This window comes from Anas acuta, chromosome W (assembly GCF_963932015.1).
Source record: "Anas acuta chromosome W, bAnaAcu1.1, whole genome shotgun sequence".
NCBI lineage: Eukaryota > Metazoa > Chordata > Aves > Anseriformes > Anatidae > Anas > Anas acuta.
The window spans coordinates 2,203,478-2,216,930 of record NC_089016.1 but is presented as its reverse complement, the minus strand read 5'-3'; the positions used below and the strand labels follow the sequence as shown (position 1 = coordinate 2,216,930).

The following is a 13,453-nucleotide window of genomic DNA, read 5'->3' as shown; positions in this document are numbered from 1 at the left end:
TATTTTTTTAATTTTTTTGCTGTTGAGCAATTGCTACAGTTATAATATATTGTTCATGCAATAATAAAATCTCTGTTTATGGCCCCGAGGAATTAGGCACTTCAAATGTCACTCAGATGTAATCACAGAATCACGAATTTCTAGGTTGGAAGAGACCTCAAGATCATCGAGTCCAACCTCTAACCTAACACAAACAGTCCCCACTAAACCATATCCCTAAGCTCTACATCTAAACATCTTTTGAAGAATTCCAGGGATGGTGACTCCACCACTTCCCTGGGCAGCCTGTTCCAATGCCTCACAACCCTTTCAGTAAAGAAGCTCTTCCTAACATCTAACCTAAAACTCCCCTGGCACAACTTTAGCCCGTTCCCCCTCGTCCTGTCACCAGGCACGTGGGAGAACAGGCCAACCCCCACCTCGCTACAGCCTCCTTTAAGGTATCTGTAGAGAGCGATAAGGTCGCCCCTGAGCCTCCTCTTCTCCAGGCTGAACAAGCCCAGCTCCCTCAGCCGCTCCTCGTAGGACTTGTTCTCCAGGCCCCTCACCAGCTTCGTCGCCCTTCTTTGGACCCGCTCAAGCACCTCCATGTCCTTCTTGTAGCGAGGGGCCCAAAACTGAACACAGTACTCAAGGTGCGGCCTCACCAGAGCCGAGTACAGGGAGATGATCACCTCCCTAGCCCTGCTGGTCACACTGTTTCTGATACAAGCCAGGATGCCGTTGGCCTTCTTGGCCACCTGAGCACACTGCTGGCTCATGTTCAGCCAACTGTCCACCATCACTCCCAGGTCCTTCTCTGCCTGGCAGCTCTCCAACCACTCATCTCCCAGCCTGTAGCTCTGCTTGGGGTTATTGCGCCCCAGGTGCAGGACCCGGCACTTGGCCTTGTTAAACTTCATGCAGTTGACCTCAGCCCATCGGTGCAGCCTATCCAGATCCTCCTGCAGAGCCTTCCTACCCTCGAGCAGATCGACACACGCACCTAGCTTGGTGTCATCTGCAAACTTACTGAGGGTGCACTCAATGCCCTCGTCCAGATCATTGATGAAGATGTTGAAGAGGACCGGCCCCAGCACCGAGCCGTGGGGGACGCCACTAGTGACTGGCCTCCAACTGGACTTGACTCCATTCACCACGACTCTTTGGGCCCGGCTATCCAGCCAGTTTCTAACCCAACGAAGTGTGTGCCAGTCCAAGCCAAGAGCAGACAGTTTCTTGAGGAGAATGCTGTGGGAGATGGTGTCAAAAGCCTTGCTGAAGTCAAGGTAGACCACATCCACAGCCTTTCTCTCGTCCACCCAGCGCGTCACTTTGTCATAGAAGGAGATCAGGTTCGTCAAGCAGGATCTGCCTTCCATAAACCCATGCTGACTGGGCCTGATCGCCTGCTTGCCCTGCAAGTGCTGCATGATGACTCCCAAGAGGATCTGCTCCATGTCACTCTGATATCTCCAAAATCACATGGTGTCTGCCTCTGAACAGCTCCCTCTTGGTCTCTTTCTCCATTCAAAATGCTGAGAGCTGAGACGAGCAGCTGTCATGCTGCCTGGTTTGTACCCACCTGAACCAAGGCAAGAGGAATCCCAACTCCGGTGGGATTCTGTGAGGCACAGGGAGGCAGCTAAGCCCCCTTCTAGCCTCTGAACTGCAAACAAAATATGAGATGCCTAGTTTGACTCAGCTGAAACTACGGGGCAATAATGGACAGCAGAAATCGTGTGTACATGGCTGCAGCTGCCTGGGGCAGTGGCTTTCTCTATGCTGTGCTGCACACTGCCAATAGCTTTCCCTTCCCCCTTTGCCAAGGCAATGCCCTGGACCAGTTCTTCTGTGAAATTCCCCAGATCCTCAAGCTCTCCTGCTCAAATGCCTACCTCAGAGAAGTTGGGCTTCTTGTGCCTAGTATATGTTGAACCTTTGGGTGTTTTGTTTTCCTTGTGCTTTCTTACATGCAGATCTTCAGGGCCATGCTGAGGATCCCCTCACAGCAGGGCCGGCACAAAGCCTTTTCCACATGCCTCCCTCACCTGGCTGTTGCCTCCCTGTTTCTCAGCACTGCCTTCTTTGCCTACCTGAAACCCCCCTCTATGTCCTCCTCCTCCCTTAATCTTTTGCTGGCAGTTCTGTACTCGGTGGTGCCTCCAGCAGTGAACCCCCTCATCAACAGCATGAGGAATCAGGAGCTGAAGGAAGCCATGTGGAAAGTGATGAATGGAGGTTTTTCAGAAGGAATAAACTGTCTGTGTTCTTAATTTTAACTGTATACAGACACAGAAATCTTTCTATTTGTTTCTATTTTTTTTTTCTTTTTTACTTTCCTTTATTTCTCATAGTGTTTCCCACAAAGAAATATCATTGTTCATACCTTCCTACACTGTATGTACCTGTCCCACGTGACTCCAAGTCTTCGTATAAATTGTGGATCAGGCTTTCTGTGTATTTTAATAAAAGGAAATACCATGCATTGACTCACGTGCCTGATACCCGTCCTTGTAGACCTGTGGTGGAGCTTCAGGGACACATGGCAGAGTGCAGAGGTGGAGGGAAGAAGGGTCCTGCCACAGCAGCATTGCCAGGCTGCACCTGTTATTGTTCTGTGTTCTTGGACAGCACCCACAGAGACAGTGAATTCACCTGCCTCTGTACACAATAGGTGAGAGGGATGATGGCAGGCAGGCTTCTTTCTGGAGGAAAGCGGGAGCTGCCAGGAGAGCCCAATCACTCGGCAGTGACCGTGTGTGCCCAGGAGTCAATAGCACATGGAGGCCATAGAGCACGGGCACATCCCAGGTGGAGCCACCCTGAGGTGCTGAATCTGGGTAGGAACAGGCAAAGGAGAGCTCTGCAACTCCAGGGACACAGCAGGCATAGGGAAACTCTCTGCTGAGTTATTTGTTACACCTCTGGTGAAATTTCATTGATTTAATACAGTGAATCACCCCAAAACATATCCTGATGTTGGAAGTGGGTCACTTGTGCATCACTTGACATGGGAATTGGGTCACCCTTGTGGGTCCCTTCCAGCTCGGAGTATTCCATGAGTCTCTGACTCTGAAGAAGGCCGCCTATCTGTGCCGGCTATCCATGGCCAAGGAACCACTTGTGTGGGAGGCAGTCAGTGCCAGTGCCCCCCACCGGATGGCTCTGCCTCCCCAGCCTGACCAACACGGCCCTGCAGAGTGCCCCCATGTCTTCACTCACCACAGCCCCCTTGCTCTACAGAGCAGCACGAGCAGCTGGGGGGTATGGGCAGCATGGGCAGAGGCTGCAGGAATGGCTGCTCAGGCCATCGTCTGCAAACTTACTGAGGGTACACTCAATCCCCTCATCTAGGTCATTAATAAAGGTATTAAACAAGATAGGCCCCAGTACCAACCCCTGGGCGATGCCACTTGTAACGGGACGCCAACTGAGGTTAATTCCATTAACCACAACCCGCTGGGCATGGCCCTCCAGACAGTTCTTCACCCAGAGAAGACTATACACAGCCAAGACAGCTGACCCAACGGGATTAAATAGATGCTCCAATAGGTGTTCCAGCCCACCATCCCACTACCAAAAGCACCTCCCAGCCTGCAGCAGAGGAGCCTGCTGGGGAAGAGCTGGAAGGCTGTGGGGACCCACCAGCAGGAGCTGGTGCCAAGTCCTGCCCAAGGATCCAAGACATCTCCCTGTTCAGCTCTTGCAGCTGAGGTATCTCCGTGGGGGCCCAAGGCAGCAGAGGGTGGGCACTGCAAGGGAGTGTCTCTTGGGGCTTCCCAGAGATCCACTTTGTCTGGAAACTGCCTGTGCCTGGCAGGATGGAAATGTCTCTGTCAGTAGGAATAGTGTCCAGGGACCAGGGGCTCTGTCAGCCCCAAAGCCAGACCCCGATCCTGCTGGCTCTAAGATGAGCTCCTTCCAAACCGCTGAATATTTGAGCTCTTCTCCCCTCCATCCGCCTCAGGGAGACACCATGACACCTGGGCAGGGAAGCACTGGATCTGGGGCAAAGCCCCCAGAGGGTTTTAATATGAGGAAATACCAACACACAGCATAAAAACAGGGGAATACCAAGAGGGGAAATACCCATGTGTGTCTGCTGACTGCTGGAAAAGGGAGACCATTCCCCGATGCTCACAGCTCTCCCAGTGGCACTGAGCTCTCCTCACTCCCGGCTGCACCCAGCTGCTCAGCAGAGCTGGGCTCTGCTGGCCTGGGGTTCTGGAACTCTTGTGCACGGGGCTCTGGTGTGACACCCTCGGTGTCCTTGTGGGGACATGCCAGAGACACCTCTTCAGCATCGTCATAGTCCGTGGTCCCCAGGAAAGGTGACGAGGTGTCTCCATCAGCTCCAGGGACCCCAGCACTTCTCCAGGAGTGCAGGCTTCCCCCTGTAAGCATCAAGGCAGGCTGCTGGGGTTGGGCCTGTGGGGTGCCCCTCGGGGCTGTTTATCACCTTCCTCCTCCTCACCACCCTGAGACATTCGGCCCATTCTCCAGCCCCCACAAAATATCCCAGGACAGGTTCTCCATGGATGGTCAGGCTTTCAATATGGCATGGATTCTCCTAGGCCTGGGGTTGGCACCTAGGAAGTGGCAGTGCTGCATTGCCCTCTCACCTGTGGCTGCATGCCTCAGCCCATCTCCTTCCTCTGGTGTCCTGGGCAATTCCCAGTCCCCCTGCCCAGGGACAGGATCCTCCCCAGGGTCAGAAACCTCCCCAGCATCATCATAGCCATCTGCTGGGTAACCTCCGGGCAGGACAGGGACATCTGAAAGGAGAGGGAAGGTGGTGGCAATGAGAAGAGATGTCCTGCAGAGCAGAGGATGGGAGGGTGTGTGGGGACACAGGGCTGACATGCTGCTGGTGTCAGGGTCACAGCAGAGCCTTTATGCAACCAGGTCTGATGATAACACTCAGTGGCACTGCTGTCTGTCTGGTCTGTCTGCAGGGAGGAGAAATGGAGCCCTTCCCCCCGCCAACCCTGCTCTTATCCCTGGGTGTGGCCCCAGACCATCCTCCTCCTCATGTGCCTGGGGTAGGGCTGCAGCTGGTTCAGGGACCCCTCTGAAAAGGAGGCTGCAGAGAGCTGCAGTGGGTGCTGTGGGATGAGCCCTGCTGCCCTGACTGGTGGTCAGCACTGCTGGGGATGGGCACCCACAGAGCTGGGGGTGCATGGGGACGAGACCAGTTCCTTGGAAAGAGACAATTCTCAGAAGGACTCCAATAGCTGCCGTGGGAAAGCCCTTCACTTAGTCCTTGGTTCAGGGACAAGCAGAGAGGGGCTATCCCCTCTGGGATGGGCAGAGCTGGTGTGGAGGAAGCTCCTCTGTGGGGGCCAACACCTGGATGCTCTCCCACAGACTCCATGGTCCAACCATTTCAGGGACCATGGGCAGGACCTGCAGGGCACAGCCCTGGTCTGAGACAGGGAGAATGGACACAGCAGATGTGCCCCCGCAGGTTACCTGCACCCACCTGAGAGACTGAACCTCGCCTGCTTCTCCCACGCCAGGCTGTAAGCGATCTCCTCATACACGGCCTCAGGGAAGGGCTCACCACCTCTCCTGGAGCCTGGGGACAGAGGCAGGGCTGGTCTGGGCATGGGCAGAGAGGGACAGGACCCCACTGGGCTCCCCCAGCCCCATTATCGGGGCCAGCACAGGGCTGTCCCCACAGCACAGCCCCACTGTGTTGTGTTGGCACTGCAGCCACATCCCCAGGGAGGGCAGCATCCCCATGGAGATGGTCTGGGGCACAGTCAGCCTCGCACCATCCCTTTGGCGACAGCCCTTGTGCCCCTTTGGTCCTTGGGTCACGTCCCAGTGCAGACCATGCACCAATTCCCTCATTTCCCCTTCCCATGGAGTTGCTCCATCTCTGCCCCACACATCAATAGAACAGCCTGTGCCCTATTGTGGGGCGTCTGACACCACAGTGATGGACTCCGCTGCCCCATGCTCCTCCTGCCAGTGCTGCCCAGAGCACTGCCAGCAATGCATCCTCCCCGTCTCACCCAGCCCAGATCTCACATTTCTCTTTTCACCCCAGAACTGATGCCTCAGGCTCTGGGCTCTCTCCACCCCTTGATGTTGGTGCCCCATGGTCTGTCAGTCAGTGGGGCAGCACATGGGGCAGGAGGCAGCACACGGCTCTGTTTCTGTGCCCCAGGACACCAACACCCCCAGCACCCCCAGTCCTGTCAGGAGGCATCTCCCCCCAGGACCACTGGGGAAGGACCCACCTCTGTGCCGAGCCCTGGCACTTCGCACCTGCCCAGCCAGGAGGGCCAGGAGCAGGCAGAGGAGGGCCCCCAGGATGATGCAGATGACGACAGGCACCGAGAGTCTCTCACTGCTGGTGGTCGGACGGCCCCGTGGGGCATCTGCATGGCCAGGAACATGGCAGGGGCAGCATCAGACAAGGGAGAGGCTGGGGGCAGGACATGCCACTGCTGACCACACAAGGCAGCAGGGGTTGGGGTGGACAGGGCTGGGTGATGGGACAGCTCCCACCCTGCTGGGTACATCACAGACTTCTCCCAGCTCCCTTGATTTCCTGGGAGTCTCACAGCCCAGCAAGGAGCCCCTTCCCCTGGCTGTGTGTCACAGCGTGAACATGGACAGACCCAGCCCAGGGGAAGGACAGCTTACCTGCTTGTGGGGGGGGAGTTGCTGTCCTAGGTGCGGCTGTAGGGGAGCAGAAGTAGAGCTGGGCTGAGAGGCTGGGGCTGTGGCACCAGGCAGCCTCTCTGGCAAATGACCCCAGCATGTGCCACCTGAATTTTCCCTCCTTTGGGGCTGGGCAGGGTGGCAGGGACAGGGCCCAGCACCACTGCTCTGGGCTGCTCATAGGACAGTGCAGGAAGCCCAGGGGATGTGCTGGCACATCCAGCCCCACAGAGGCTGTTCCCCACCCACCACCATCCCCCCACTCTGCAGGGAAACCCTTGCTTGGGCAAAAACTGGGGCCATGCCATGATGCAGCAAGACATACACCCAAGCCAGCTCCTTGCCAAGCCCCCAGCCATGTCTCCCAGCCCCACTGCTCACCTGAGCAATGCACAGCCGCATCTGCCTTATGCTGGCAGGCACCGCTGTCCCCTGGCTGGGCCCAGCAGTCCTGCAGAGACAGCTCCGTCCCCCTGCACTCCATCAGCCACATGGGGCCTGTCCCCTCTCCAGCAGCAGCCTGGCCCAGGGCATAGAGCGCGGGACCACAGCCCAGCTGCCTGCACGCCACCTCGGCGTCCCGCATGTCCCAGGCATTGTCACACAGTGTCCCCCAGGTGCCACGGTGCCAGATCTCCACTCTGCCCGAGCAGCCGTCCTTGCCTCCCACGGTGCGGATCTTCTCCCTGTCTGGGGAGGCAGAGACCTCCCATGGTACCGGGACAGCTGGGACAGCCCTGCCAGGTTTAGGAGGGCACGTGCATGGGCAGCTCCCTACCTGTGCAGCTGGTGGAGTTGGGGCATGCAGCCACCTGTGGCCTTTCTGTCCATGTCCCAAAATAAAGAGAAGTTGGGCTGAAAAGGGATGCTCTAGGAGTTGTGCAGAAGACAGCAGAGCTGACCTCTGCTCACTCGTCCCCATGCTGCCTGGGTCAGGGCAGCAGCAGAACCCTGTTCACTCAGGGGACACACACAGCACTGCAGGGGGTACCCAAGTGCTTGGCCCCACAGGGTCCCTGATTCACAGAGCAGCAGGAGGCTGTCCCAGGAGGGGGGACTCCTGAAAGCCCTGCATGGTCTCCTCTGAGACCTTGCCTGGAGTTGCCTCTGCATCCCCCAAAGAGCTGCTGGCAGCTGCTTGTGAACATGGGTTGCTCTGTGAGCTGAAGTCACCTTTGTACCACCAGCAGCAACAGGGTCTAATGCAGAAAGTTGGAACCTCGGGGTTCCTTCTCTGCATTTCACCATGCCCAGTGGGGAACAGGACCTGGTGCCTTGATGGCTCAGATTTACCATTGCAGGTGATGTGGGTCTCTTCTCGGAGGTCATCACATGACTGCGGATTCCAGGGATCAGAGGGACACTGCCAGAAGGAGCTGTTGCTCTTCCCACACTCCACGTGATCCAGCCATGCAGTGCCAGACAGCTTGGCATAATTGAAGAATATTTCCCTGTCCCCTTCATTCCCGCAGCCCAGCTCCTTGCACACCAGTGACACCGTCTCGGTGGTCATGGAGTTGGAGCAAACGCTGCCCCACGTCCCGTTGTAGAAAACCTGCAGGCGCCCGGAGCAGCCGTCGCTGTTCTCCAGCCTCAGGGCCATGAACTCTGGAAGGAGGAAAGGCCCCAGGGACATCCTTGGATGTCAGCCACTGAGGGCCTTAGCCCTACCTTGCTCTATCCTCACCCCAGCCTCACTGGCCCCAGTTCCCAGAAACACACTCCAAACACAGACCTGAACAGACGACTCCCGCATCCTCCTTGTGCCCGCAGTCGTGCTGCCCCCAGGCCTCGGCAGGGCAGTCCCAGAGAGCAGCTTCGGCCCCAGAGCAGTTGACGCCATCCAGCCAGATCTGCTCAGAGCCCTCCCCAAACCGAGCAGAGCCGGTTGCCTCCAGGGCCCCTCCGCAGCCCAGTTGGCGGCAAACGACGGCGGCGTCGGCCAGGTCCCAGGCATCATCGCAGACGGTGCCCCAGCGCCCCTGGTAGTAGATCTCCACTCTCCCGGCACAGCGCCCGGCCCCTTCCGCCAGCCGGACTCGCCGGCTCCCTGCAGTGGGGAGAACCCCAGCCATCAGGGGCTGGCTGCCCTCCCAGCCCCACACCTGTGGGACGTGCAGCACCACTCACCCTGGCACACGGCCCCCACGTCCTCCATGATCCCTGCTGCCGGTGTGCTCTTGGGCAGGGAGGTGTTGCAGTGGCTCAGGTCAGCCTCGTGCCCTGCACACTGCACCCCACGCAGCCCCACGGGGCCCAGCCCTCGCTCGGCCCTCACGGGGGTGTAGGCTGCCTCTGCCTCTCCGCACTGCAGCTGCCGGCACACCACGCTGGCCTCATGCATGTCCCACTGCTCATCCAGGACTCTGCCCCACGTCCCGTGCTGGAAGACCTCCACGCGCCCGTCGCACCGGCTCCCTCCGCCCACCAACCGTACAGACATGTGGTGAGTTAGGCCTGGTGAGAGCAGACATTCAGCCAGGCTCTGCCATGAGCTCCCCAAATTTGTGTGGCCGTGTCACACACCAGGGGCAAATGGACTTTGCAGCACTGCCCAGCACTCACCTGAGCAAATGACAGCAGCAGCGTTCTCCTGGGAGCACGGCGAGGCCCCCAGGGCAGTCACCGGACACTGCCCCAGGTGGGCTTCAGTCCCGTCACAGTGGAACGAGTCTCTCCAGATGGGGCCGGTTCCTCTCCCAAAAAGCCCTCCTCCAGGAATGGACTCAGCAAAGCCACAGCCGAGGTGCCGACACAGAACGTGGGCGTCCGAGAGGTCCCAGCGGGAGGCACAGAGGGTCCCCCATGTCCCCAGCATGTTGACCTCCACCCTGCCCTCACACGCTGTGCTGCCGTTCACCAGCCTGTGCCCGGTGTACTCTGGGGACAGAGGGTGAGAGAGGCCACATTTGTGCTCTTGCTCCCACAGGATCTGGAGGAGAGGCCAAAGGGACAGCGTGCCTTTCTCCTCCTGCAGCACTCTCATTTTAGGGCTGCAGACCACCATCTCACCCCACCTGTCCCCCACCCACCACAGCCCAGTGCCCACCCTACTCTCCTTCCCCCACCACAACCCCGGTGGCCATCATCCCACCCCAAGTCCTTACGTGTGCAGGTGACATGAGTGCCATTGCTGTGGGTGCAGGCCTTGTCCTTGGGAGTCTCCGTGGGGCAGAAGGAGAGGACGGATTCATTCCCCACACACTGCAGCTCTCTGTCCCAGACAGGACTGGCCCCTTCTCCCAGCTGAGCTGCCCCATGGACAGACAGGGCTGTGCCACACTGCAGCTCCCTGCACAGCACCTCGGCAGCTTTGGCATCAAAGTGGGAGTGACAGACAGCTTTCCACTGGTCCCTGTCGTAGACCTCCAGAATTCCTGAGCAGGGGCTGTCCCCTCCGACCAGCCGGACAAATCCTGGAGCAACCAAGGAGACCTGTGAGTTCCCAGAGCCCTCTGGCAATTCTGTACACACCTCCCACCTCATCCCTAAGGCAGCCACATGCAGAGCCCCATGGCCAGCCCAGCAGCTCTCAGGGCGTGCTGATGGCACTAAGGGGTTAGGGCCCCTCTGCTGCTCCTCAGAATTCAGCCCAGCCCCTGGGCTGCCTGCACTGAAACATGCACAGCACGTGGGCCCAGGAAAATGGGCTCAGGCACTGGGGGCTGCTGCAGTCTGCTCTGCCCTGCCAGGCTAAGGCCAGTTAAAAGAAATCCTTGGAGCTGTCAGAAAAGCCCCCTGTTCCCAGGGGCTGCTGGTGCTCTTGGGGAACTGCTGTTAAATCGGGCACATCTGGGGAGCAGACAAAGGGGGTCCTCAGTGTGGTGCCAGGAATGTCAGTCCTCAGCCACCAGCTGGGAAGAGAGCAGGAGAGCAGGCAGAGAGCAGCCCTGGCTTGACACAAGCTCCCTGTATGAGGGTATGCACCAAGGAGAGCCAGGAGATGCTGGCACAGCCCCTGGTGCACAGGGCAGGCAGGAGAGGCTCAGCAGTGGTTCAATACTGCCTGGAGGGGCCGTGTCTCCAGGGTATGGCTTTCGTTGGGTGACCCCGGGACAGGAACAAGGTGTCACTTGCCACTCTGCTCCTCTGCTCAAGCTCAGTGTTCCTGCCCTCTGAGCAGCCTTTCTGCTTTGGCTGACGTTCTCTTGTCTGCTGGGGGTACAACCCTAAAGTCCTGGGCCATTGCACGCGCTTCCCTGAGGCTGCTGGTGGCTGGGGTGCTGCTCTGGATTCCCCTGGCATAGGGACCAGCCTGCCAGACAGGGCCTGGGTGAATGGAGGAGAAAGATGGGAACCAGGCAGCACAGTGGGGAAGTGTAGTATCTTTCCTCTCTCAGCACCAGGAACACATCCAGGGTTGGCTGCTCCAGCTCTAGGGGAAGGATGGGTTTGATCACCTGGGCTTCGCTCCCACTGGGCTTTTCCCAGGGACATGGGACAACTGCAGTGACAGACTAAGCTCAGCAGTGACCCGCCCCTTGAGCTGTTACTGATTTCCCCTGTCCCAGTCCCAAAATGTGGTGTATAGGCTTAACTCTTACCTGAACATATCACTCCAGCATCCAAACTGTGAGAACAGTAGGTTTCACCGTGTCCTATAGCAGTGCAGTCAGATAGGGCAGACTCGTTGCCAGAACAGAAAACACTTGCCAGCCAAATGCGGCCAAATCCTGCCCCAAAGTGTCCATTATGGGGAGCTCCAAGAGCAACCCCGCAGCCCAGCTCCCTGCAAACCACTTCAGCATCATCCTTGTCCCACGAATTGCTACACACGGTCCCCCACTCGTCACGAAGTTTCACCTCCACTCTCCCAGCACAGCGACTGCCACCATCCGCCAGCCTCACCTCCGAAGCCCCTTCAAACACCAACACAGGAAGGGTCAGGAGAGCTTCGAGCCCCACACTGTGGGTCTTTTGCTCAGGCAGAATCATAGCCCCCAGAGTGGGAGCCCTGTCCCCACGGTGGTGGTATGGTCCTTCCTCTCCCCATGGGCTGTACTGGGTTGGAGGTGCCCAGCACCGGTGCTCCAGGGCTATTTGCTGCCCCAGAACCCTCATAACCCCCTCTTCCTACCCCAGTGGCAATCTGTCCCTGTCCATAATTTCTGCCTCTCATTTCAGTGGTGCCTGCAAAGCAACCCCACTCTCAGAGGCATCCAAAAGACCCCGCTGGTGCCTGCTGGCTCCAGGCTGTGGAACAAGGGAGCTAGCACTTACCTTTGCATGGATGCACCCAGAGGAACAGCCACAGCACCCAAGGGGACAGGAGTCCCTCTGTCCCCATCCTGAGGCTCCTGTCCTGACAGCACAGCCCTGCTGCTGGAGCTCCTGGGGACCCACAGTGAAAAGCCGATGATGAGAGGGCAATATATCTGTGCAGATGCTGTCCCAGCTGCAGGAGGAGCCAATCGAAGCAGCAGGCACCTTTTTAGACATTATCAGCACTTATCTCCCCTCCGACGCAGCCCAGCTCTCCAATGAACTTCTCCAGCGCTCTTCATGACCATATATGAGGGACGGCTCCGCTGCGGCTCTCATGTCACTGCGGTGGGACATCATCGTGGGGTAGGGCTGGGTGTGGGGGCAGATGGCTCTGACACCCCTTGCAGCCTGCTGTGGGAGCACGGAGCATCTCCTGAGCTGTAGCATCCAAGAGCCCAAGGTGCGATTGTCCGGCCGTCCCTGCGCCATGGGATCCAGGGGACTGGTCCTGCAGTGGGGCTGTGTCAGGCTGGGAAGGGACCAGCCCCTGCCCCTGCTACAGCCCCTGCTGTGCTGGCAGCAGCAGCTGGGAAAGGCCCTTGGGCAGGGCCAGAGCCCCATGATGGGGGTGCTGGCTGTCCCGTCCCTCCCCAGGGAGCCTCCTGTGGGGTCCCGGCAGCAGCCAGAGCTGGTCCAGGGCCTGCCCTGGCAGCAGAGCTGCAGCCCAGAGCCTCAGGCGTCTCCCTGGCTCTCAGCGTGTCACCCAGGGGCCGTTATTCCCCGCGGCGGGTCGGGAGCTGGAGCCTGCCTGCCACTGCAGGTGCACAAACCGCAGCCCACGTGACATGGCGCCCGGGCAGGAAGACGGTGGTTTCCTCCTGGCCCCGTGCCCAGGCATGGCCCTGCGGTGCCTCCCAGCCTCCTCACAGTTCCAAGCCTGGCAGGGTTCAGGAAGTGTTTGGATAATGCTCTCAGACATATAGTTTATTATATATACATGTATATATATATATATATATATATATATATACACATATATATATATATATACATATATATATATATAAATACAACACATATATATACATTTTATATTTTTAATAGAACACACATTTTTATGAATATATACAATATATATATTTTACTTATACATTATTATATTATATTTTTATATATTTTATTAGATTAAATATTATTATTATATATTGAATGTATTATTATAGAGTTCATATTATGTAATATAAAATTACCGATATTATATTATAGATTATATTTTTATTTGATATGTATTTATATTACATAAAGTATTCCAGTATATTATACAGTATTATGTTATGTTATACAGTATAATATATTATATATTTTATTTTATTTTATTTTATTTTATTTTATTTTATTTTATTTTATTTTATTTTATTTTACATGTATTATACATATGTAAAAGGTTCGTTTTTCATAAATATATACATTATATATTTTAATATTTTTAATATATATTTAGAGTTTTTATAGTTTTTTAGATACATATATAATTTATTTTATTTTCTGGTGGCTGGACTTTGACTACCTGATCCTTGATTCTTTCCAACTC

The 13,453-nt window shown here is 56.5% G+C and overlaps 1 protein-coding gene across 1 annotated transcript; it reads right to left on the bottom strand.

Annotated features, from left to right (window-relative positions):
- Positions 1 to 3,910: 3,910 nt before the first annotated feature.
- LOC137847488 (antigen WC1.1-like) lies at positions 3,911 to 12,687 on the bottom strand. The gene is made up of 11 exons (XM_068665755.1): positions 11,878 to 12,687; positions 11,202 to 11,516; positions 9,765 to 10,073; positions 9,223 to 9,537; positions 8,788 to 9,114; positions 8,393 to 8,707; positions 7,951 to 8,265; positions 6,231 to 6,371; positions 5,465 to 5,560; positions 4,605 to 4,757; positions 3,911 to 4,376 (listed from the first exon to the last, which is right to left on the bottom strand). The coding sequence occupies exons 1-11, from the start codon at positions 11,942 to 11,944 to the stop codon at positions 4,120 to 4,122; spliced, it is 2,610 nt and encodes an 869-aa protein (XP_068521856.1). The 5' UTR covers positions 11,945 to 12,687; the 3' UTR covers positions 3,911 to 4,119.
- Positions 12,688 to 13,453: the final 766 nt, after the last annotated feature.